The sequence below is a fragment of the Watersipora subatra genome, chromosome 5 (genome assembly GCF_963576615.1).
Source record: "Watersipora subatra chromosome 5, tzWatSuba1.1, whole genome shotgun sequence".
In the NCBI taxonomy this organism is placed as follows: domain Eukaryota; kingdom Metazoa; phylum Bryozoa; class Gymnolaemata; order Cheilostomatida; family Watersiporidae; genus Watersipora; species Watersipora subatra.
In genome coordinates, this window is record NC_088712.1 from 18,148,173 (window position 1) to 18,174,646 (window position 26,474).

At 34.4% G+C, this 26,474-nt stretch overlaps 1 protein-coding gene across 1 annotated transcript in view; it reads left to right on the forward strand.

The window, feature by feature from the left end:
* The window catches only part of LOC137396167 (ubiquitin carboxyl-terminal hydrolase 8-like), a 59,624-nt gene that overhangs the window by 10,529 nt on the left and 22,621 nt on the right, over positions 1-26,474 (forward strand). The window contains exons 2-8 of the mRNA XM_068082318.1: positions 2,762-2,895; positions 5,071-5,180; positions 8,450-8,570; positions 11,602-11,759; positions 16,056-16,224; positions 19,770-19,947; positions 22,460-22,592. Of these exons, the coding sequence (XP_067938419.1) occupies positions 2,798-2,895; positions 5,071-5,180; positions 8,450-8,570; positions 11,602-11,759; positions 16,056-16,224; positions 19,770-19,947; positions 22,460-22,592 (967 nt within the window). The 5' untranslated portion in view covers positions 2,762-2,797. The remainder of the gene's footprint in view (positions 1-2,761; positions 2,896-5,070; positions 5,181-8,449; positions 8,571-11,601; positions 11,760-16,055; positions 16,225-19,769; positions 19,948-22,459; positions 22,593-26,474) is intronic.

Genomic DNA, 26,474 nt, shown 5'->3' on the forward strand with positions numbered 1-26,474 from the left:
GCATACTTTTACTTTTCTATTTCTTTGTTTTATTTTATCTTTTCTCATCTCTATTGCCATCTTCTGACAATGATAGTCCAACTGTCATTGCTAGTTTATGGACAGTCTGGCGACCTTTGCTTGAGCTGTTCAGAAGTGCTCGATCAATCTTTTTACAGCTTTAACTTCAGATTGTGGGTTGCCAAATTGGGAAGTGATTGCTACAAAAAATGAATATAAACTTTAATAACTTTTTTTTTACAAAATATTTGACACATTAACCTAAAACATCCATAATGTACGCAGATGTAGTAAAGCATTAAGTTTTTTAAAGAAAAAAAATGAATGTACATACCTGGTAATTTTACTTTCAAAAGTTTTTTCCCGATCTCTGTATTGCTTAACTCTAATTCTTGCTTTTTCTCGAGTTTCCTCCAATTGATCTTCTGTAAGTTGAGCTTCTTATTTTGTTCTACTCTTCTGATTTTGACTAGGGCAGTCAAATATTGAGTCTATTGTTTTGAATATTGACATATTTTTTACGATATTTACGCATCTGCTCTGCAGATGTTGTCTTACCCATGTTGAATGCAGAAATGACCAACAGACTTTCCACCTAACAATATTCTGTTTCAAGCGCTTGTTACAAGTTACTCACATGATTGGATCGGATTAAATTTTGAACCATCGGAGTCGCAAGTCTTAGTAATACATTTGTAAGGTAGCAACCGTTTGCTAACTTGCTAGAAGAAGTTCGTTAAATTCCCACAATGGCTTAAATTTACACTATAATGAGTAACTCATACATGAGAACATCAACAACACCACAAATTACTGTTAAATGTGAAATTCACTCAAATTAATCCTATAGTTAGATGAGTTGAGGGGTGTAACAATGGTGACAGTGTACCAGCGGTGACGCAAATTTTGGAAATATGTGCAATTTTGAGCAAAACTGAAATTAGTTAAAGGTAAAAGGTAACAGAAAGCTAAAAGGCATAAGATGAGGTATAAATTAAGTTTATCATATCCATACTTGGCAAATGCCATAACTTTGTCATGGCCCTTATTGGTTTCAGAGCATTATTGCGGAGGGGGTCAATGCTGGAACTGATAATTGATGGGTGCTTTCGTGTTCCGTATACATACCCTAGATTTTGTCATTGACATAAGTGTGTTAACCACTACTCGTGGTACAATGTTTACATCTTAAACCTGAACACTCGTTGTGTGAACACTATTTTGGAGCTCGTAAATCTTCAAAATACCGAAATTTCTGCAATATTAGCGATCCAATGCAAATTTATTCAATACCTAGAAATTTCTGGATGTTCAAGGCAAGCAATTTTTTCATCTCATGCAAAACCTAATATTTTTAAGGAAATTGTTCATGATAGTTATAAAATATGTGGTGAAATTACATCAACGAGTTGCACAGATACATATCTTTCTCGTTATTAATATCGGCTATTGGGTTCTTGTTACTGCGTTACATGTCTTTAGTCTGTCAGTCTCTTTGCCGAAGTGCAACCTATAGACATAATCATACCTTCCCTTGAATTTAAGTGTTTTAACCTCGATCAAATTTTGTGTTTTAAGATTAAAGATTGACTTGCAACAAAATTCACATTACAGTTATTTAATATCAAAAGATTCACCATGTCTTACTCTGTTGTGTTGTAAGTGCCAAATACGTGGAAATGTGATTACAAGCTCTTGAAAGCTCAAAAACGAAAAGCCGCCGTAGATTGGAATCTCTTTATTTCGATGACGTAACCACGAATTTTGGTTATCGTCTTGTCACGTATGTTCTCACGTTAATGGAAAGGCCAATACAGAGCTCAATATAAAACTTACCATAGTACTAGCTTATGACAAACACTTCGGGTTTCACCGAAGACCCCATATCAAATATAGATGCTCACTACTTTACAGTTTTGTTTCGGCATTATTCAATCATCAAGTCGTAATCTGATCATGTGGCCCAATACTTCGCAAATATTTTTTGCAGCACTTTTCGATTATCACAGGTGACCAACAGACGCGTCATGATTATCAGACAATGATATGTACTCCTTCGAGCTAAGGTTAAAAAGTTTAACGATTTTTTACGACAAGTTATAAGATATCAGTGCTAAAGGTGACAGCATTACAATGACGATAAAACAGACGCGTAAGAACAATAGACATAGTTTTATTGAATGCGTGAAGTATATTTGTGAAAATATTTCGACGAATAAGGTTGCAAGAAAGTGTAAACAGAAACCATCTCTCACAACTACATCACATTTGAGCCGTTTTGGAAAGGAAATCCAAACTACGGCGGTCTCGTGTGGCTGCGATTTTCTGTTCGTTTTTGAGCTTTTAAGAGCTTGTAATCACCTTTCCACATATTTTGCACCTACAACACAACAGAGTAAGACATAGTGAATCTTTTCATATCAAATAACGGTAATGTGAATTTTGTTGCAAGTCAACCTTTAAAGTTGATCACATTTTAATCTTTAAACATCCTGGGAGTCAGATCACCTCAAACATCAAAAACATTGCAAATGATAGAAAAATACTGATACTCTCTGATAAAGCCAGCTAAAATTTTGTGTATTTTCATCTTTAACAAGTTAGTAAAGGGGGTTTGCTTTTTCCCAAACCCTCTGCAGCTCATGAGAGTTGCAGAGGGTTGCCTTAGAGTTTTTACACTTGTCTTTTACTAGCATGAATGGGAATTGTAATGAATAAATTTGTCACGGATGAATTTAAAAATGTGTTGTTTTGTTAACAGATGCTAGTTATTAAGGAATAGAAACTGATTGACAAGATGCCAGGGATGGTCACCGACCTGTATGTGGCTGAGCGCATCTCGGACCTTACTAAGAAATCCGAGCTGACGCCTCAGCAAAAACTAAACCCTAAGCTGTGAGTAGTTGCTGAGTCCTTTATTTCCATTTGCTGATAACTGGTAAGGAGAATAAAAAGGATTTAAAGAATGGGACAATCCTTAGTAGCATTTAAGTTTTTTGTCTGGTCCTTTATTTTTTGGTTCGAACTATTTTAACTGTGCATAAAAAATTAAATGTTAATGCATAGGGGAGTCTTTCTTATGGGCTTATTAGTGTTTTTGTCGGGTTTTTATTGTCGGTTTATTGTAAACATCAGGTTTTTTAATCCAGCATATTCACAAAGGCCAAATAGTTGACATATATTAGAATAATTCTATATTTGCTAATGTCACAATGTTCGAAATCAATATTCTTTTTAGTCTTAAAATTAATTGCGGCAGATAGTGAAACAAGGAATGAAAAATTTTATGTATACCTTACTCCTTTCAGTCCCAATTTATACGATTTTTATGATGTCTCACTGGTTTGAGGTTTTCGTAAAAGTGAGATTTTATTTAAGTTTATAATCATCATTTCGCAATGTCTGCGTAATTTAAACTTTGAAAAAGTGTTAAAAATCTATTCAACAAACTGATGTGTACAGAAAGAAGCTGGGTAAGTTTCTTCATAGCCATCAATAGCTTCGATCACACTAAGGAAAAATGTGCTTAAATGTTTCATAGTGCCTTTTTATGTCTTTGGCTCTCGTTTGTACCTTGTGTGAAATTGCTAGTTAACTCTACTCCACTAACTTACATGTGGCTTGCACTATGTAGCTTCAAATGGCTGTTGAATAAAAGAAATATAAGATTTTGTCAATTTAAAGCAGGTAATCGCTACTACTGAAAAGTGCTTTCAGGATTTTTCTTATGTGAAATAGATACACAATTTACAAGAGCAAAGATTAACAAAAAACCATCTTTATCAAAAATCAATATAGTCAAAAATATCGATTTCAATCAACAAAATCCAAATATTCGATTGTTTGATCATGAAAATCATGATCTATTTATGATCTATATTTATCCTGTGGCTTCACCAGAAAGTGGCTTCATTCAATGTGACATTCTGATGTGCAATGCAATATACATTCAAACATGGATAACTCGAACTTCACGGGACCGAGCGAAAGTGTTCGAATTATCAGAGCGTTCAAGTTATCAGAGCACTGTCACAAGTCCATGTATTTACTTATTTATTAGTAGATACATGTACATATACAAACTATAATATAAATCAAAAGCACAAATGGCTTGTTTCAAATTAAATACTTCTAATGTAAAGTTTAAAACGTTTTTATCAAAAAGTATAGAGATTTTTCTATCACTTGAGATTGGTTTGTTGTTTGAGGTGATGTTATTGCCAGGACGTTTTTTAGATTGACATTGGCAAAATGTCGCAGAGCCACATTTTCTTCTTTTTAGGCTCTGCCCATTTTTGCTCTTACGCAAAAATGGGCAGAACCTAAAGAGAAAAAAAAATATATAAGCTATACGAGCACACTCTGTATATGTTTGAATGTGGTTCATTGCCTGTCATACATGTATACTTATGTATATTTTAAACATGAATCAGTACTTAGAAACATAAAAATGTGCAAGATCTGAGATGGAATCGTGATCGTTGTTGAAATGCTCAAAAGAAAAGACATCTTTTTCTTTTGAGCGTTTTACCCACGATCAATTTTGCCGATTTTTCTTGAAGTTCATGCAAAGATTACCTCACTTTACCTTGCTTCCGAAGGGCGATCGCTAAGCGGATGTTTGGTATAAATCAAATTTCACCAAACCTTTAGAAAAGTCGTTGACAAAAATATTTTGCCAATGGTGGTAATAACGACGCTTATGAATTACGAAAAGTTGAGGTTTACCTCTATGGCTTGGAATAAAGTGACTTTCTAAAGCGATAACAACCGTTTCGGTAGCCGTTGGGCAAAAAACAGTTCGAGTTAACAGTGTGGAGTTCGAGTTATCTATAGCAATTTATCATTATGTGGGAACGGACCAGAGAAACCGTTCGAGTTAACCATGTGTTCGAGCTATCCGTGGGCGAGTTATCCATGTTTGACTGTACACTAAATTTGCTTGAGCAGAAATGAGCAAAAAAATCAAATATTAAAAGGTCGAACATGTTATTAACAATTGTCGCACTCAGTATATCCTCATATACTGTATACTAATTAAACAATTAGCGTCTGTTCATGTATCTATAGGCTGGCAAAGGCTCTGGATAAACTATACAATGGTGGTAAAGATTTACAGAGGCAGGGAGATGAAGAGAAGGCATATATTCATTACATGAAGGTGCTAAATATGCATTCTGGTAGGTGAATCTACAATTACTGATGGTTATGGACTACTATCGATATAAAAATACAATAGATCCTCTTATAATGTAAATACAGTGAACGCTTCTATAACAAAAACCTTCTATAACGTTAATTGCACTTAGCGTAAAACATTTATAGAAAGTCTTTGCTTTGCATTACATGAGAAGTTCCATATAACATGAAGTTTTAAGTCGGTGCAAGCTCTAAAATTTGATTTGAATAACGAGAGTCCCATAGTTAGCCTTACAAATATCTCTTCTCTCATGACATATTTTGGTGAAAACGATGTATATCTCTGTTATATATACAAGTACCCTGGCAGTCTAGTGTGTCATGAGAGATCATCATGTGTGTCGATAAAGCACAGAGAAAGAGTAGCTGCACAATCCTTCAGGAATACTTAAAGGCAGTCGATCGGTTAGAGTGTCAATCAACCAACCTAATTTTCACGAGTTGGAGTTTCATTGAAATCAATCTTTTATCCAAACCTCTAATCCTGGCCCAGGAATAAGATACATACAGACACCCTCTTCCGATAGTAAATGTGTTTTACTTTATTTTAGAGATGTACAATATGTTGTTTTTATTTCTTCAAAATTAGCAGTAAAATTTATGCCCAAGTGCTGCTTGATTACTTAAAAATGGAAATACATTTTGTGCTTGTTCAATTTTATATTTTATATTGATCATCTTTTGGTACTCACTCTGTGCTTCGAGCAAATATCTATACTCTGGTGTAATTTTTAACATTTTATGCCTAGTTTGACGGTGAAACCTCTTTTGAGTGTTCATTAGGTATTCTAAAGATAAAATATTTGATTCATAATTAACCCTTTTGCAGGCATAGCGACATTATTGTCATTTTGCGATACTGACGATAATGGGTAGAGTGATTATTTTGTCGCCACACAAACGTTTTTTACGAATTGATTTCTGGTTGGCTTAGTGCCTTTTTTTGTTTAATCTTTCACCAATAGTAAACTTCAATAGATTGGTCTCTGTTAGCAACAAAAAAATAGGTCGTTTTTAGAAGAAAAAAACGATCGTTTTTGCTATGCTAAACGAACAAAAAGTCCGAAATAAAAACGTCTTTGAATAAAATTAGGAATTTTGTTCGTAGCTTATTTCTGCTTTTGTTTATGCTTTCTGAATGTTTTTCCAGAGTGCAACAACGTTCTTTTACTGTCCTAACATCCTCCAAAGGCTATAAGCAAAGGCAAGGCTATAGAGGAACAAGATTAAACACATGGTGTCAATACTGCGGTGTAGGCCTCTGCAAGGGCAAATGTTTCCAAAAGTACCATAGCTAGATAAACAGTTATATGAAGAATTGACTTGAAACATGTTTATTTGTATTACCTGTATCATAAAAACATAGTACGCGTATACAATATCATAAATAAAAGTATATCAATGATTTTTTTAAATCGATTTGTGAAAAATTAATGTTTCCAGGGGGTCTCAAATAGCCCAAAAAACTCGCCTGCAAAAGGATTAAATGAGTCAGCCTTCTGTCAATACTTTAATCTTTATCTTCGCATTCAAATTTATTTTTACTCTCAAACTGATTAGAATGTTTAATCTTTTTCTTAGTTTAGCAGTAAATGTTATGCCGAGTGCTACATGAGTGTTCTGAAATGAGTACAATTTTTAAAGCTAAATCAATTATTTGAGTTTTTGCTACAAAAATATATTGGTAGAATATTGATATTGGTAATAGGTTTTCACTGACAATAGGTGTATGAGGTGCCTAGCATTGTCGGTCACGTTCTTTTGTAATGTAATAAAATAGGTCCCTGAAAAGAGGATATACTCAGCTATTGGTTAATAGCGAATACGTTGAAACTGAAGACGAATGGGGAGCACAACTTCTCTTTTTTTTGCTCAAGTAGCTTCCCTGAGAAAAATTTCGCATGGGGAGCTACCTGTGCTATCCCGGGCGCTCCTTGTAACAAGGGTACATGCTGTCCTTTTGACACTGGTTTTGATAAGAACTGAGTGCCCATCATTTGCTTAGCTTTGCCACCAAACTTTTGGGGGCAGTTAAAATCTAACTGTTTTTGGCTGCTCTTTCGATGCGATGGCAAATGCTAGGTCAGTAGGACTGGAGTGAGCAGGTTCACGAATTCACACATAACTGCTGTTAGTTTTTAATCTCATGGGTTTCCAAGGCGCATCATGTGAAGATTGAACAAACCAAGTCTATAGAGCTACACACTTGCAATAAATTCGTACAGAAATCAAAATATTTACTGTTGAAATAATTAGCTAGCGCTCACAGAAATACTTGTAAGTTGTATGCTGAAGACGTCAAATTGGTTAGATTAGAGAAAGATACAACATGGTCCGGGTCTTTAATGGCATATGAAAGAATGTAGGGGGCAGCAAAGTTGTTAAAAATAAACTTACAACATTCAAGTGATGCAAATGAAAGTAATATAAAGCTAAGACATTAACCTTTAATTTGATGTAATTGTTGTCTTGGTAGACCAATTCAATCCAGAGACATATTAGTTTATATAATATAGGTATAATTCCGATTTCATTTTTGGTATGTATTTTTCTTCTGAGCATTTTAACTGCAATCAAGTTTTATCAATTTTAATATAGAAACATTTTGGCAATCAGATCACCTCGAACATCAAAAACAACCGCATGATAAAATCTACTAAAATTCTGAGTAGTCCAAGACAGAAGATCATTGCCATGCCACTGGTCAGAAAAGCCTTCCACCAAATAAGCCGCTGAAATATTTAGCAAGCCCGTTCTTTTTATATATACTAAAAACTTGGCAATCTGCTATGAGAGATAGCCAGTCTTGCTGATAATTTGCAAAACACAAGTATGTCTACAACTAATCTTCAATTGCAGAATGCAGTAAATTGGGGTATTTGTTAGTGAAAGTCTATGAAGATAAACATTGAGAGTTCGATCCTAGTACGATGCATTCTTTTTCCAACCTCCTACCATTGCTTTGAACAGACATGGTACTTATTATAGAAAAGCATATTAAGCATACTAATACCCTGACAGTCTAGAAAGCTGTGAGTGATCATCAGGTGTGCAGATAAAGTACAGAGAATATGTATGTACACAACTATTCTAAACATCAAAAACAATCGCAAATAATAGAAAAATCCTGATACATTCTGATAAAACCTACTAAACCTTCGTGCAAGCTCATCTTTAATTGACCGATGACTTAAGAACTGACATACCCTCTTGATCAACTTAAATAGGGCAAAACTGTTGTGTGTTGCAGCCATTAAGTCATCGAGAGAATATAAAAAAGACCCGAAGTACTTTAATGCCATGTTAAACAGCACAACCATTTTGGACTCCATGGATCAGGCTGAACATATCTCAGAGTCTCTTCAAAGCAGGTAGACTCGCTGCTCATTCTACATCTATTCATTAGGACACCTGTTGTTGCTGTCTGCTAAATCTATTGTTTTTGTGTCCAGTTAGATCTATTACTGCTGATGCTTGGACAGATCTATGGTTGTTGCTATTTTGGACAGATTTATGGTTGTTGCTATTTTGGGCAGATATATTGTTACTTTTGTCTAAATAAATCTATTGTTTTCGGTGCCCTGGTAGATAGTGTAAAACCTTTATTTGATCGCCATGGCATTGTATTTTTCAATCCTTCTTCTATAGTAGTGTTTTATTAGAGGTGGCGTTCAAATAAAAAGGGGCGCTGTTTTTTTTACTAGCTCGACAGAACTTTAGGAAGATAAATTAAAATAAAAAATGGGAGACGTGATGCTAATGTTGCCTACATTAATGCCCTTGGCCCCAGCATTTTTGCGAAACCATTTTTTTATACACGTCAAAGTATCAGACCCAGTTACACCCGAAACTACTTTGACTAAAAAATATTAGCCTGATACAGTTATTTATTATTTCCATAGTGTCATTTTCCAAGTTAAAGAAAAAACCATAAGCTTTAGAGTTAAAAATCAGACATTGATACGTCGTAACAATGTCATGCTATGACATTGTATGGCGTTCTTCGAGGGTATTTTCATCATTCATCAAAATGCTTAAAAGTCTTCAGGTCAGATTGTAAACCACATCATGTTAAAATGTGGCAAATGTTAAAAAAATATCGATACTTTGTAATAAAATTGACTTAAGTTTTGTGTAAATTCTTCTTTAAACCATAACTGCCACGAACCACTTTTATCGTATTTACTAGGTAAATCAAACACGCTGATTCCGATTTTGTAATCAAAATATAGATTAGGCCACTAACTTTCAGAGTAATGAAGGATTTTTTATAGCGTTTTAATATCGGTCTTGAAAACAACACAATCGGCATAACAAGCTCCGCCCATAAATACATGACGTAACCTAGCTTTTTAGGAACAGAAGTTACGTAGGGATGTTTAGACCGATTTAGAATAATAGAGATGGGTGTTTTAAAATCCATTAATATCTAAATTCAGCCTTAAAAATAATATCAGTCTTTTCTGAAAGGCAGATAAGCTATTTAGCATTGCATATTTAAAAAGCGCGATAACAACACTAGCTTGTGATAAAACCGCACTTTTTGAGCTCATTTTTCTCGACGTCCAGCCCATTTAAACGTCATGTAACAAGCTGCGAGCAATTTTAAATAGTTTATATCCCTTTCATAAAAAACTGAAATTATTTTACAGGCTGGATTTAGATAATAATGGGTTTTAAGACACCCATCTCTATTATTCTAAATCGGACTAAACATTCCTAACTTCCATTTCTGAAAAAGCTAGGTTTCGTCACATATTTATGGGCGGAGCTTGTAATGCCGATTGTATTGTTTTCGAAACGGATATTGAAACGCTTTAAAAAAGCCTAAATGACTTTGAAGGTTAGTGAACTAATCTTTATTTAGAGTACAAACTCGGAATCAGCGTGTCTGATTTACCTAGTAAATACGATAAAAGTTGTTCGTGATAGTTATGGTTTAACAAGTGAGTAAAGAGTCAACCACGATGTCAACAACAACAAAGGAATTAATGGATATTGATGTAATCTAATCAATATTAGTATCATTATACGGAGAGTTTTCTACTGATTACTTTTTACTGTGGCTTCATAATGATCAAACAAACTGTTTTTGAGTTATGATCACAATAGTCAACATAAAACATATCAATAATTTTTTTAGATTTGTTTCGTCTATGGTAGAGAGAAGCTCTGAAAATAAATTTGCCAACCAAAGGGTTAATGCATGAATCTTGTAATGAAATGATACAAGTACCGGAAGTCACCTCGTTGCATCAATTCTAACGAATCAGCATCTGAATCAGAATCCAAAAACATAATTTATCTACTTCGTGTGAACAACTGATCTACCCATACCACTGTAAGAGCTTCTACCACAACTCTACCTGCAATAGACTTCCATAAAAAACAACTACACTAAATTTAGGCTATATCTTAGATAACTGAACTTAAACAGCCATAGATCCCTTCACAATGTAACAATAATAGATCTGTCAAAAGAGCCTCATCAGTAGATGTGAAAATGAACAGCAATATATGTGGTCACACAAACAACAATAGATTTGTCCTGACAAAAATAACAATAGATCTGTCCAAAACATCAAAAATCACACAACTGTCCAAACATCAGCAGCAATATACTGTAAAACCTTTATTTGAACGTCATCTCTAGTAGTACGCCACTGTAGAAAAGCGTTGAAAATACAGTTCTACCCTTTAATCGAACATCATCTCTATTTGACCGCCACTTTGACATTTTTTGATCTTTATGAACCAGTAATAGAAAGTGATCAGTAGAAAAGTGTCCACAACATAGTACTAATAAATTAATAATGACTCAGCTACATCAATAACAATTAATCCTTTTATTGTTGCTGTAGTGGTTGCCATGGTTTTAGAGACAATGTATCTGAGAAGATCGATCGTCACAATCATCAGAACTACACCCTGATTCGAAGTCACTAATGTCTGCATCTGACCAACTGTCTATAAGTTGTGTGTAAAGTGGTTTACAACCTGATCTGAAGACTTTAAAACGTTTAAAAGAACAATTAGAATGTTCTTCTACAGCATTGTCTGGCGTACTAGCATCATTGTTACGCCGTATCAAAGTCCGTTTTTGAAATCCAAAGTTTTTCAGTTTTTTCTAAAAGCTTTAAAAGCAATAATTTTGAAATGAGTAACAATTTTATCAGTCTAGTATGATTAACTTAGATGTAGATTATTTGCAGTATTTACTAAAGTAGTCTCTTGTTCAACTCAGTTTGATGTTTGGAAGCATGTCAAAAACAGGTCTCATAAATGTCACTGCCCTTGGGAGAGTGCAAAATATAGGTGATGTCAAGGAGCTAACTCATGCATCAGCAAACACGGAAAGGCTCAAAGGTTATGATAGTTATTCTGGTGCCCTGTGCTTTCTAGGTACAAGGAAAGAGAGCAAAAGTTAGCTGCAGAAAGGCAGAAATCTCCCTCACCAGAAGAGCAAGTTGATAGCGGGTTTGACGATCCATTTGACCTCAACGCTCTATCGAAGACTACCAAGACGAAGGAGCCAATAAGCCGGAAGGATCCGGTCATAGGTAAGGTCTCTTTGTCTTTTCATGGCCACTTGCTATCGCCTGTCTATTCATGTTTCTAATCAGTTGGATGTTACTGGCACAGATGCTGGGAAGGCTGAAACTATTTCACACTATATCGTCGTATGTCAGTGTTGTTCTTTCGGCATTCATCGTCGACTGTGTGCATTGTAAACCGATGGCATCGATGAATGCGGATACGTCAGCTAAGTTTGCAGCTGTCAAACTTTCCGATAGTTCCCCAAGCATCAACGACAGCCTGTGCAGTGTACACCATTTTGGTAATTCGCTGTTGTGGATAGCATGATCTATTATATTCTTTTTATGGTAGTCGCTGCGGGACTAGTAAAAGATTAAAAAAGAGAAATGAGAACACTACGTTACAAAGTATTTGCTGATGCATAGGTTTGTGATAGTGTGAATATTGTTGTCATCAATGATCACCGAAGTATTGTGGAATCAATGTCAAAATATGGCGATATAGTATGAACCAGCCTTAACACTGAATTTTTGTTGGCTATGCTATTCTCTAAGTGTTAGAACATTTTCAATGTTTATAGTAAACTACAAAAAAATCTAAAACAGGGACTATTAAAATAGTAAAATTAAGTATAAATTACTAAATATTAAAGTATTTTGATGATTTACTATTAAAATAATTTGTTTTAATAGTAAAATATTAAAACAAATAAACTATTTTGTTGGTTTCAATGGTTTACTATAAAAACAAATGAAATAATTTGCTTTTATAGTAATCTCTAAACAGAAATCCAGAGCATACTGTCATTCACAATTACTTCCTTTTTGAGCTGCTGAATCATGGTTGTTGTAACAAGTCGGAGATGAAAAACAAGCATATCTTCTGCAATCCACTCAATCACTTGTTTACACTCATATAGGTGTTGCCATCTCTGTATTACTACTCAACTATACTCATATGTAACCAGTACACACAGGTTTCTCTGTTAGATAGAAGTACGTGTAATGGTTAAGTTGCTACCAACTTGTGAATGAAAACAACTTTTATATATGTGAGGTTAAAAACTTATAGTTATATTATTTATTATTAATATTATTATTATATATCTATATACAAATATAATTGTACTAGCAATTGTTTTTACTTAATTTTTGTCACATAAATATTAAGCAACATTTCCTGCAGGCACATAATACTGTGAGTTTTTCACATTCATATATTTAAGGGAAGGCTGCAAAGGTCACTCCTCTAGGGTGAAGATGTTGTACGTAAAGAGGGGGTAGACAGCATCATGCTTATGTTATAGTGATGATTTACCTAAGTTGAGCTTGATAACCTTCTCTTCATGAGGCTTTACACGCAATCAAAATATTTTAATGTTAATGTATTGTGCAGTAAAGTGAAGTGTTCAAGGATATTGTAATAATGATAGTATTTCATGTTTATAAGTTGCGAACATGGTCGTAATGCTAGTCTTATCTCTTGTGGCGACATTTCAATTTTCCGAATACAAGAAAGTGTTCATCCATAATGGAATTAGCCATTGGTGTGTAGGCGGCGATGCAAAAGGTTTTGTAAAAGACAAAAGCTGAACTTGATCCCAGAGATATTGGATAATTGATATAAATAGATCGCTGTACACATCCCTTAAGCTAGTTGAACTTGCGTTGAATATGAATAAAACAACTATTGACCATGTTTATATGCATTGGCCAACAATTTAATAAAAGTCAACTGGTATCTTTGAATGATTACCCGCTCTATTTAATCACCATTCTATTGAGGTCTAAATGTCAGGAATTAAATGCATGTTTCTGATTGGTTTCATGCTTAGAATAACATCTGTTGTTGATGTTCTGTCTGCGAATATACCAAGTCTATCGGAATGTCGGAGAGCAGCATCTCAAACAATCAAGTCATAAATGCGCTGTTGCTATAGCTATCCTCGCTGACTGTGTCTCTTAATCACGTTTCTATTGACAAATGTTGACAATACCAAACCTGAGCGATTATGGGAAAATAATTTTCTTTTACAATAATCTCTCACTTTTCACGGTTAATCGGGACTGCCGTTCCCTGCGATAAGTGAAAATTTAGGAAATAAAAACTAATAACTTTGTTGGTATAGCTAATAAAGTCGTTTTTTTTATTCACCGACCACCGTAGGCACTTTCCTCCTTTTCTTACGTTAATTAGACAATTTTGAGAGTCGATAGTGTTTAAGAGGCGTGATGAGGGTGTCACAATCAGTATGCACTTTAAACTTTACAAAACAGGACAGGAAAATAGTGAATTGCACCGGCTGCTGTAACAATGATGCTCAAGGATAACAAGACAGTATTAGACACGCTAGTACAAAAAACAGAAATGAGAAGGAAAAAGCTATTTTACTTTGATATACGTCAGTAAATAATTTATTTAAGGATACTACACCTTCTATCATATCATATCTTTTTATAAACCGATTAGAGAACAAGATCAATGTTATTGTCAAAAAATTTTTTTATTAAAATCTCTTTACTTCCAGACATGTTCTCATGTCAGTTCTAGTATGACTGAGCTGACACCAGTCATAATGAAATGAAGGAACAGATCATTATCATAGGAACAGAGAAATCTCACTGTGCTCCTGAGTACAAGTTTTTACTTATTTTCATCAATTTTTAATAAATCTTTTTTAACTTGCAAAGCGAAGTCGTGAAAGGTAAACCACGAAGTAGCGAGCGAACACTGTACACCAAAGTTAGTTTCTGCCTATGTGGACAGACCGAAAATGGTGGTTAAAAGCGTGAACACAGCTAACAAACTGTTGGTAGGTGGGTGACTTTTAGGTTGTGATCCGGTTGGTTAGGGTTCAAAACAAGACTAAACTATACTGACCTATTACAGTTGTTTTATCTGTACAGCCTATGATTACATTAGCCATGCTTGGCTAGCACGAGGAAGTTAGCACATAATGTCAGATAGAGTGATAAATTGTGCAATTGTTTTCTTGCCACTTTGTTATTATTCAAAACACTCATTAAAGAAAGTCAGTTGAAAAAACTCAATGTTAGTCGCAGTTGGTATGTTAGTCACAGTTAGTATGTTAGTCACAGTTGGTATGTTAGTCACAGTTAGTATGTTAGTCACAGTTGGTATGTTAGTCACAGTTAGTATGTTAGTCGCAGTTGGTATGTTAGTCGCAGTTGGTATGTTAGTCGCAGTTGGTATGTTAGTCGCAGTTGGTATGTTAGTCGCAGTTGGTATGTTAGTCGCAGTTGGTATGTTAGTCGCAGTTGGTATGTTAATCGCAGTTGGTATGTTAGTCGCAGTTGGTATGTTAGCCGCAGTTGGCATGTTAGTCGCAGTTGGTATGTTAGTCGCAGTTGGTATGTTAGTCGCAGTTGGTATGTTAGTCAAAATTGACTATTGTAACTCATAAGTTAATCAAAATTGTCATGTGCTATCGGATTGCAGAGCTTGTCGATGTCTAGATGATTAAACCATGCACAGCATCTGGTGCCTGTTTAACTAACAGCATCCATTATTTCCGATTCATAAGAGCCCTGTCTATCATCTTATGTATTGTGTCGCTTAATATCTGCCTCTTTAAAAATCCTATTGTCGTATATACTATATATATTTATAATCACAACTAGGGTTCTACTATATTATGCATGTAAGCTAATACATATATATATATATATAATTATATATAATATTTATAATTATGTTATATATATAATTACTATATGTATTATTTTATATTATAATTATATGTAATTACAACTAGGGCTCTATATTATAAGGTAATACATATCTACTATATTAAAAGAGAGAGATATATATACAGGTGGTGTATTATCCTACCTTTATGTTTAAAAGTAATTCCACAACTAAACATCAATAATATACAGCACAATGTAAAGCTGCTAAAGAAATCCACACTAATAGTAATAAGTGAAGTAATTGATTAAAGTATAAAAAGTATCTGGAAAGTTTGATTTTTCATTTCAATTTTATTTCACAGTGTCGCTTGTCAGATGTCTTTGTTGACCATATAGCTATGATAACCAACTATCTACACACTTATTAGTAGTTGCTATTGCCAGTTTACTGATATTGTTAAGTAACATCGTTCAAGCTACTCTCGGCACACTGCCTCAGTAGGCACAGGAAAAGTCAGAGCTCTTTTCCCTTTATAGTTACAGTAGCTATTACTCAATGTTTCTGCTATAGCGGTGAGATGTTATGACAAGGTTTCATGCGGTTTATTGATATTCCCTTACATAAAAATATTTGGCTCTAGTGGTCAACCGCCTGTCACGCTATTCTAGAGGCAAGCGCACCATCAGTGACTGTGCAGCAGGTGTACAATTGGCTCAAGACCCCTGACACCCAGCTGCTAGTGATAGACGCTCGTAGCAGTGATGAATTTGAGCAGTCCCACATGAAGTACCCATCACTTGAGCTACTTAACATCTCGGAGAAGGTCCTTACTCCAGGGTGAGTGGTGGTTGCTTGAGTGGAGGCGGAGCTTAGGGCTGAGCGAGAGGGTGGGCGGGACATGCTAATTAGGGTTTGTGTATGACAGCTGAATGTAATATGGAGATAGAGTCTACTGGCATGCTTTTGAGGCTGCCCTTATCACACTTAGGTTGTAAAATCGACTGACCCTCTTTGTTGGAAAACTAAAATTCTCATATACAACATTGTTATTTATTGTGAATTTAGTAAATAACGATAAATTATATAGGATATTGAGTTAATCCTCGTTTGGTTCTCATTTCAAATATATAAGCCAAACATCTGTAAAATTATTGGTTATGTCAAGTCGCATGCATGTACATTTATATGACTTGAAATAAGCAATTAAAGCGTATGTGGTGTATCAAATCTGTATATAGATTGTTATCTTCAACCATTAGAAAAGTGAAATGTTCAGAATTTTACATAATCATTCAAAAGCGTAATTTTACAGCTGTTTGGTTTACATAATTATTTGAAATCAGGACAAAATGGGGTCCAGTTTATTTCGCATACTACTGTAATAGCTGATAAAGTCAGAGCCATGACTGTATGTACTTGTGTTAGCCACTCAATTTTATGTTTTTGTATCTTTTGCTCTTCATGTATTCTTAATGATTTGTCAATCTGTAGAACTTAAAGAATGTTATATTAAATTACAGTGTATTAAAATACTTCAAAAGCTATTTTGCATTGTCATTCAGAGTAAAGCTGTGTATAGATCTCTATTTACCATAGTGTTGAGCAAGGTTATACGAAGGTGATTCCTGTTACTTGAGAGATGTTTGTTAGTTTTCGATATTGTGAGTTTATTTATGAATAATGAGCCATCGCTGCAATAAAGAAAGGCTGCCGATACTGAGAGAATCTCAACTCTGATGAGAATGTTTGTTCACCTCACCAGTAATCGATCATTATTGATCAGTAGCTTTTATCTAAAGCTGATCCCGGGGAATGTAAATAAGCTTTTGTGCAAATTCGCTCATCATTTTATCCTTGAGTATATATTTCTATCTGTGATCGCATTGAAATAGTTTGCCACTTGCAGACTTTGTTGATATCACCGTAATTACTTTGCTGTCAAGTCATTCATAGATAGTCACTGATACAGGGAAGAAAATATTGCCATAAAACGTTTCGCTAATAACTAATGATTTCAGATAATTCCTAGGTCAGGTAACATTTCCTTAAGTGATGTATTTGTCTTGCGAAATGTTACCCTGGTCCAAAGGTAAATCTACAAAGGTTTAATATGTGAGTTGTTCCTAGTTCCTGGTGGTGAGTGGCAGAGAAATAGGGATGAGTAGGTCAATCAGACACTGCCTAGTTGATGTCACAGTTGTGATAGTAATACAGTAGACATCCCTCTGACATAAATAATCTGTTCCAAGAATGTTTATATTATAGGGATTTTACGTTATATAAACTGTAAAATACAAATAGATTGCCTAATCGCTTCTGTGATCTTCCCAAACCCGTTCCTTCAAACAGAAAAAAACTAGCCTTGACTTTGTAATTTAATGGCTGTACAGTAACTGCAGTATTATTGGTTTGTATCAACTTTTGTAAGAACTTTCTCTTCTTTCCTATCACTTTCCCTCGGTTTAGGTTTCTTGATTACGGTAATTTTACGTCAAGTTAAGGGGCGTGCACACCTTCAATGTCAATTTAAATTGTGTTTTTTTTCATATTTTTCTGGACTTTATAGGGCTATAGTAGAAAGAAAAAGTATTGGATAGGTCTTAAATAAAGTAAAACTAAAATGTTTTTTATTACATTATAAGTGGTGTATGTCTGTACATCTATTTGTCCAAAGTTAACCCTTTCAGCCTTAATTATTTTCCAGTTGAGTGCCCCCTGGCCTAATTAATTTTTCACACTCGTTATTTAATAAAGTGAGGTGTGTTAGATGGAGCATAAATAAAGCTGCGTTCAAGATAAATGAAAATAGTTTTTTGTAACTTGTTGGTAACATTCTTAGCTACATTTTGAGTCAAAAGTCTAAGTTTGGTTGCTACTACCAGTCAGCTTTTTGGTTGATAACACTTCAGTAACATATTAGGATGACATGAAAATGTGTTATCAAGTTGCAAAAAAAATTTGGAGTGCTAACCAATAGCACTGAAGAAATGAGCCTATACGCAATATTTTGGCATAATATAGTTTCCGTTCCATAGTTCAATCAAATGGTATATAAGGTCTATATAGGCTATCATATTTACATTCTATAAGGACAAAATTTATTGCAGTTATGATAATAAACACGAGATGCAAACAACTGGAGTATAAAACTAATATAATTTATCGTTTTTATCTACTAAAATTGTGAAAAGATTTGTCAACTAAATTTTTTTTTTGAAAAATTTAAAAGTTACTACAATTTAGTAATTCTGACGTAGTGCAATTGAAACTTACCTTGTGCTGCTAATAAATGGTCATGTTGTTGTTGTAGATCGCTGTCACTGCTAAATTCTTCACTTGAACTAATTATTACGTTAGATTGACTCAAAGATTTAGCCTTTCGGCAAACGCATTCAATATGGCGACCTCCAGAGTTGAAAAGGTTGAAATCTATCACGGGATTTGCCTAGTATAATGTTTTTATCCAACTACATTTCTGGTATCAAAACAATCATCAAACTGTTATCTTTCGAAATAAAACTATAAAAAACGATAAAAATGAAATAAGTATCAATAAAGTTACTCAGAAAGTGTCCCGAAAGTGTTGGCTTCAGGCCCAAGTGAAAACAACTTCTCCCGAAATAGTTGGCATCAGGGGTGAAAGGGTTAAGGTTAGAGGTCAGGGATAAGGTTGCTTTCGTGACAACCAACCAGCTTGGTAGCCCAACTCTCTAACAACTGCACCAATAGCCCGTCTTTAAATAAATAGTTATGCACTTTTATTTATCTTTAGTTAAATAATTTGCTGAATAGTTATGCACCTATTTATTTTCTTTGCTTTATCGGCACAGCTGACAATCTGCAAGGGTAATAGCATATATAATAGAAATACCCTTACGCATCTGGTTTCTCTCCCAAGTGCGACAAGAGAGAAAACTATATTTTTTAGGCTAATTATGGGGCTCTCATTCAAATCAAATTTGAGAACCTGCACCAGCTTGTCTTTTCACGTTATATGGAATTTTTTATGTAATATGAAGCAGAAGTTTTATATAAATCACTTACTGTATGGAATTTCTTATCAAATGCGAAGCAAAAACTTTACATAAATTCTTTATGGTAAGTAGAATTTTCGCAAAAGGGGTTTCATGTTATATCAGGGCTACTACAGTTTGGCTAATCAGATAATATAAATTTTGTTATACAATTTTATTGGTTTGAAAATGTTTTTTATTACATCACTGCATTTTTGCAGCTTTCCCCTTAGGACCTGAACATGCTTCATAGGTGCATGACTCGACTCACCCATTGATTCGTATCATACCTTCTTTTGACGTTTTTAAAACCAAAATTTTGAAAAAACCATATGAAATAATCATGTTTATTAGAAGTTTGTCTTGCAGAATAATGCCTAGCCAGTTGAGAAGTAAAATCACTGCCCCCAACCTAACGTTATTTGATGCACGGGCTAACTACAAAAAGATACTGTTAATAGACTGGGATTCTACCGAAGATGACCTTAATCTCACAACCAATCCTCTCAGGATCTTAAAGGACGCCATCTATAAATGGGATCAGCAGGTACACAGGCTTAGTTACAATAGCTTTGATGTTAACATTCCTTTATCGATTGCGGTTATTAGAAACCAATCAATTTTTTCCAATTGATGAGTTTCTAATAACATTTGATTTTAATAGTGACTGAACACAGTTGTTTATGCTTAGCTCCTATTGGTTTCTTTTAATATTAAGATAGCTCAGTCTTTTAAACTTTCATGTTGTAAACTAGCTGTGTGGATGGGGTTAACACTTCATACATTTTGCCTCTATGATGCCTGTCAATATACCGAGAGCGCTTGAGATTTCCTCCAACAGAATCACACATGAAAGGTGCAATTGAAATAGATTACAGGTATGCTTAGTACAGCGTTTTCTTTCTACTGTGAGGTACAGCGTTTCCTCTCTACTTCGGGGTACAGCTTTTGCGGCTTCAGTACTTTGTGGGGTGAAGAATATTCAAAATTAATAAACGTTAAAAGTAAAAAGTGTTAAATATTAAAAAAAAAACAAGTACTATGAAAGTAAAATTACTAAAATATATAAATATCTCACTTACTCTGGCCCAGTGAGGTCCTTCCGTATGCATCATTATGATGGCAGTCGTAACACTTCATTGTTTTCCTGTTACGCTTTGTGAAGTGTAAAAGACTCAAGTGCTTGTGACCCCCCTCCTTCAGCATGCCTCTTAAGCACACTCGGTCCTTGAAACTGTCACATGAAACCGAGAAAAAGAAAAAAATGTTTTTGATTAATGAAAAAATAATTACTGATTAATGGCTTTATTAGATATGCTAGCTAAAGGAAGGCAATAGCAAGCAAGTTTAGTTTCCATTTCATGGATTCTCACTTTTCATGAAGGCATTACTCCCGATTGACCAGGAAAACTGAGGGATCAGGATATTATACAAAATTCAGCATTTGATAGCAAGCATGACAATGATAAACGTATTTTGCTTGTATATAAATTCAAAGCTTAAATAGATAATATTAGCATAATGTAGAACTACACCTTTCCAGTTGCATCATTGCAAACCTTGAATTCTTGATATCAGCACTTGTATGGACCATGACATTTAGTAGCTGTAAATGCGTTGTCAAGTTCAGTATATTATTTTGAAATGTTTTTGTAAACTTTTCCAGGTCATGTTTCTATTAAACACGCATACTTATGAGTGTGTGGATTTCACTTTACTGATGTTCTTATAGGGCTTAGTATGAAATAATAATATGATGCAATAGGTTGCATGCACACAGTCAAAATTTTCTGTGCCCTCATAATCGAGGAATGAGGAAACTTATAAATTTTATCACAGTGACTCATAATGGAAAACTACGTCCAATTTATGCCAAAGTAATGACTATAGTTGGTTATAATGAGGTATTTTGAATTAATCTATTTGATAACTGTCTGATAGTGTAAAACCTTTTGGTCGCTGCCTGTCCAGTACTCATTCAGGCTAATATATCATTTCATCGTCTATCTGTAAATACTCTACCGTAAATACTCTACTGTAAATACTCTACTGTAAATGTCTGTACTGTCTGTAAATAGTACACATCCTTTTCTTTCTGGCAAACATCAGCTCTCCATTTTTTGGCGAAGTGCCACTTCATTTTGGTAATCAGAGAATATTTAATCAAATATTTGATGAACAACTATTTTTTCACTAGTGCTTGTGTTATATTTTATTAGCTTAGTGCATGTTGTTTTTTTGTTCTGTTTGCTGCCAAAATTAAACGCAGTAGTTAACGTTTTGCTATAGGAAGCCTTTATAACGGTTTGCTTTAGTACCAATACAAAAACATTGTTCAAGAATCACCGAGTTAACAGATCCATCCAAAATTTTGCCACAATAAATTTAGGGTATAATGTTACCAAAAAATGAACCCGTTAGTTTTTTTACTCTTAGTTCACAGCATAAAATCGTGGTTTCAAAATTTTTGTATTTCTAGTTTAGGATGGATGAAAAATGAAATTGTAGACTGCGACCTAAATGTAGTTCTGCTAGCGAATATCTTTAACATTTGGCCTAAGGTTTTTCTGGCAGCTAGATGTTATATTATAGAATGGGGTCTGCATTTTCGTCAAACTGCAAAAATTATGGCGCTTTTTTTTCGCAACCGGTTTCACTAAATTACAAAAAATATTAAACTAGACTTTTGTTTGTCAAAATGCATTGGTTCTTGTGCAGAATCTTCTGCTGATTCCAAAAAATCTTTACATTGCAGCTCTATGGCAGAAAAAGCTCTATAGCAGCTCTAGCTTTTACAACAAAATAATACCGAGTATAGACCAGCAAAAAAAATTGGCATGAATTAATTATATTACAACTAGCAAAAATTCCATAGTGAAGGGGTTATAGTATGGTAACCTCTTGTATTAGTCATCTTTCGCTTATGCGATGTATTTAATAATTTATTAAATGTTAGATTATAGGTTTTTTGAAACTGAGAGCTTCTCTTCAATCTAACATACTTTCAAATGACACTCTTCCTGTATCATATCATTTTTCAAAACTCTCTCATTCTTTAGGTAAAGCTTGCCTCAGAACCACAGATATTGGAAGGGGGTTATAAGCAGTGGCTCACCTACTACCCGCAGTACACTACCAATGTTCAAGTGGCAGGAGTGGCACCACCCAAGGCTAAGATAGATATCCCTGATTGTGAGTTTTGTTCTCTATTGCCTATTATTGTATTTTATATAATATTATATACTATATATGTAATTATTTATATAATGTTATATAGAATATATATGATATTATATATATGTTATAATATAGATCATGTATATATTATTATAGTTTATACTCAGGAGTAACTCGTCGTGCTATAGATAATACTCTTACCGATCCATTGTTATTTTTACTATTGTATTTATGTTATAGTTGTGGTTGATATTCACCTAGCAGTTCAAGGAATCAGATGTGATTACATTGCGAACAGTTCTCGATTATTATTATTAAATTATGGTAGTAAGATTACTTCCTTATTCATTTTAAACAGATTTTCTGATGCGTGATATAAAATTTGAGCAGTGATTTTTACTCAACAAAAGTAATTCTAATACATGATCAAAAATAATATATATTTCAGATCATACATATTCATCTGATATATATATATATATATAAATATTTTGGATGTATATATTATTACATATACTTTATATATTACAAGTAGTAATATGTTATAATATATTTATATGTATAATTACTACTATATGAACCTTGCACTTCATAGCCAGTTCATCGAGACTAAGTGAAATCTTCCAAGCTAGCTTTTGTCTAGCTACCTCAGTAGGCAGAGAGGAAAGGATAAAGATGTTTGTGTATTATATTTACAGTAGCTATTTCTGAATGTTTGTACAATAGTATGAGATGTTATGACAAGGTTTCACGTGGTTTATTGATATTCCCGGAGATAAAAATAGTTTGCTATAGTGGTCAACCGCCTGTCACGCTATTCTAGAAGCAAGCACACAATCAGTAGTAGCATGAACAGTATTAGTGTACATAGGCTGCTTTTTATTTATATTTACGATATATACCTTAAAGGTTGACTTTTAAGTCAACCTTTAAGGTATATATCAGGGCAGTTTTATATTGAGCCTTTTATTGGCCTTTCAATTCACGTGAGAACATCACGTGTAAAAACAATATGGATTGACTACGTCAGAGAAATAAACTGATTGCGATCTACGGCGGTTTTGTGATGGCTGCGATTAACTCTTCATTTTTGAGCTTTTAAGAGCTTGTAATCACATTTCCACATATTTTGTACCTACAACACAACAGAGTAAGACATGGTGAATTATTTGATACCAAATAACTGTAATGTGAATTTTGTTGCAAGTCAACCTTTAACAATAGTTTGTCAGACATATTGGCGTAAACTATACCAGTTTACTGGTATTAACTCCAAATTATCCAGTTTACTGGTAGTAAGCTATATGCATAATTCATTGACCATCGGTAAACTGAAAAACAAAAAGAAGTTAATTTGGAAATTATTGGCAAATATTGCAAATATTTTTAAAACACCTGAAAAGTTACCACTAGACAAATGGAACGCAACTTCGTGTACACTGCCATGGTTTACATTGATCAAGCATTTGCCCAAGCCAGCCATTTTCATCCGCATCATATTACAGACGTGTATCTTTGACGTCAGTGCTCACTCTCATAGTCATGTCAGTTTTCTGTCTGTGTTGCGTGCTAAGAGTTGTCCACTTTCATCGAATTAGAAAGCAGTACTAGCGTTTCTGGTGTGTAAGCTTTCAGGTTCAGTACTCAGAGACTGCTATTCATTTTTCATGGTCAAGCTTAGCTGCGTGTTTTCTCATATCGGACAGCTATCAATTTAACCTTTCATTTTACAGTTAATTATCATATGTGGGTGCTAGCCTTAGATCAGCTCCAAATAATTACCCGCTAGACATTATGCTTCCCACTATGTCTATATTGAAATTGAGATTAAATTATTGAATGCCTATGTCCGCATGTAAAATTGTACATGCAATATATAAAAGGTCACTGGTAATTAAGATAATGTTTTTAATTTTCTACACATACACTGAAGGCACTTGAGGCGAAATGCCAAAGAAAAACATGTTGGTGAATGCACTAGACGAGTTGATCTTGTACAAATAGCTTTCACTGATATGTGACCAACTTGGGTAATAGTTACTTTTCCGACGACTCATGAACGAATCCAATGAAATCTTTTTAGCATATACTGCTTTTATCGTAGGGAGATCATTTGGTTATCATAGCTTACAAGCATAGAGTTATTTATAAAGATACATTGTCACGCACCCTCTTTGAACATTTTATAAATGGCTCAGTTTTCATGTACTAGTGTTTAGGCGGTTGTACTTTTATGGTGCTTTCAGATTCCTCATGCGTTCTCTAGAGTATGCATGGAAAGTATCATAAATCTATCTAATTAGGAGTAGCGTATCTTAGAAAGGTGCGCTGGACAATATCTAAAAGATATCTATCGTTGAATAGGGTATGTGATGAGTATTCGCTTAGTCCCAGGTTTATATGATTTTGGAGTTATCCTCTACTTGTCATTTTTAACTGTAAATGATTAATGAATTTCTCTTTTGATGATTTATCAACGAATCCGTAAAACATTTTTACTAGCACCGTGAGCATCAGTTATAAGGTCATCAATTGGTTAAGGCACCTTTAAAACACTAACCCTTTCGCTGTTATCCCACAAATGTAGCCTTCAGCCTACTGCCAGTCATTTTACTAAAAATTGCTAATTTTGCTGCATGATACGTATCCATTTTTCTAATTACAAACATTATCTAGAACGTTTCTGCTACATATTTTATGTTGCCAACACGTAAACGAACAGAACCATGCAAAAAAGGTTAATATAGCTATATATCATGCATAGCTAAAGCTGTGTGAAGCTACGATTGCTACCAAGTGACTACGATTGCTATGAAGTGACTATGATTGCTACGAAGTGACTACAATCCTCTATATTGCTCCTTACTTTTACAACACTAATGCTTTTACCACCATCAGAGTCAGTGCTGTCACTTTCATGATCTGAGTAATTGCTAAAGTCAGAATCTGAATTGGCTGTAATTTCATCAACAGAAGCTATTGTACTTTTTCTAACATGGGAGGTGCTTGCGGAAGCCATATTACAACTAAGAAGATGGAGCGTCAGAAAAAAATGTATGTTTTTGAGGTGGAAATATCTGGTCAAATATAATAAATTGATTCTCAAATATAAGGTAATTTTTGAGAGAATTATTTGGACATCACTGTCAATGCCATAGAAGTACCAAAGATCATTGGTTATGTTGTCACGAATCAATAATATTCAGTTACTACACATGCACTGTACAATTCGCAAAAAATGCATCCACGGCAGTCAATCATAGATTTCGCATAAACTCGCATGGGGTAGTGGAAGGGTTAAAATATTTATAAAGATCTCAGGCTAAAGGTTTTAATGATGCATGACTCTACATGTTATCAACTGGCTCAAACTTGTTCTGTTACTATAAGTCATCATGTACCTAATCAAGGGGAAAACTACTGTATTTTTTTAAGTTGTGAAGCGTATGTGACTGCAATCTGAACGCCTCACATTTTGCACACTTGACATACAGGCTTCAGTGCCAGCCAGTGACTAATCTATAAAACTCAAAGTTTGTCGTTCGGTGTCTGTCCAGCTGATCTAAATTTGGCAGCAAAGAAAAATCTGTATCACAGAAGATTTGATCTCGGAATCTCCCATTCACAAGGTGACAATCTAACCCATTAAGCTACATGGGATGCAATGGATTCATTGGGCGATAAGAGTCATGATCTTGGTTAAAATACGCATAGCATTCTGCGTTACGCGCAACGTCACTTAAGCTTGCTCTCATGGCTCATATTAGTAAGTTTTGTAATACGGATACAAGCTTACTCAAATTAGCCAATGGCAACTACATTACCTGCCACTGTTTATAAGCTTTTTCAATACCCGTGCAATGTTGGGGATTTGGCTAGTGTAAAGTGCTGTCTTTA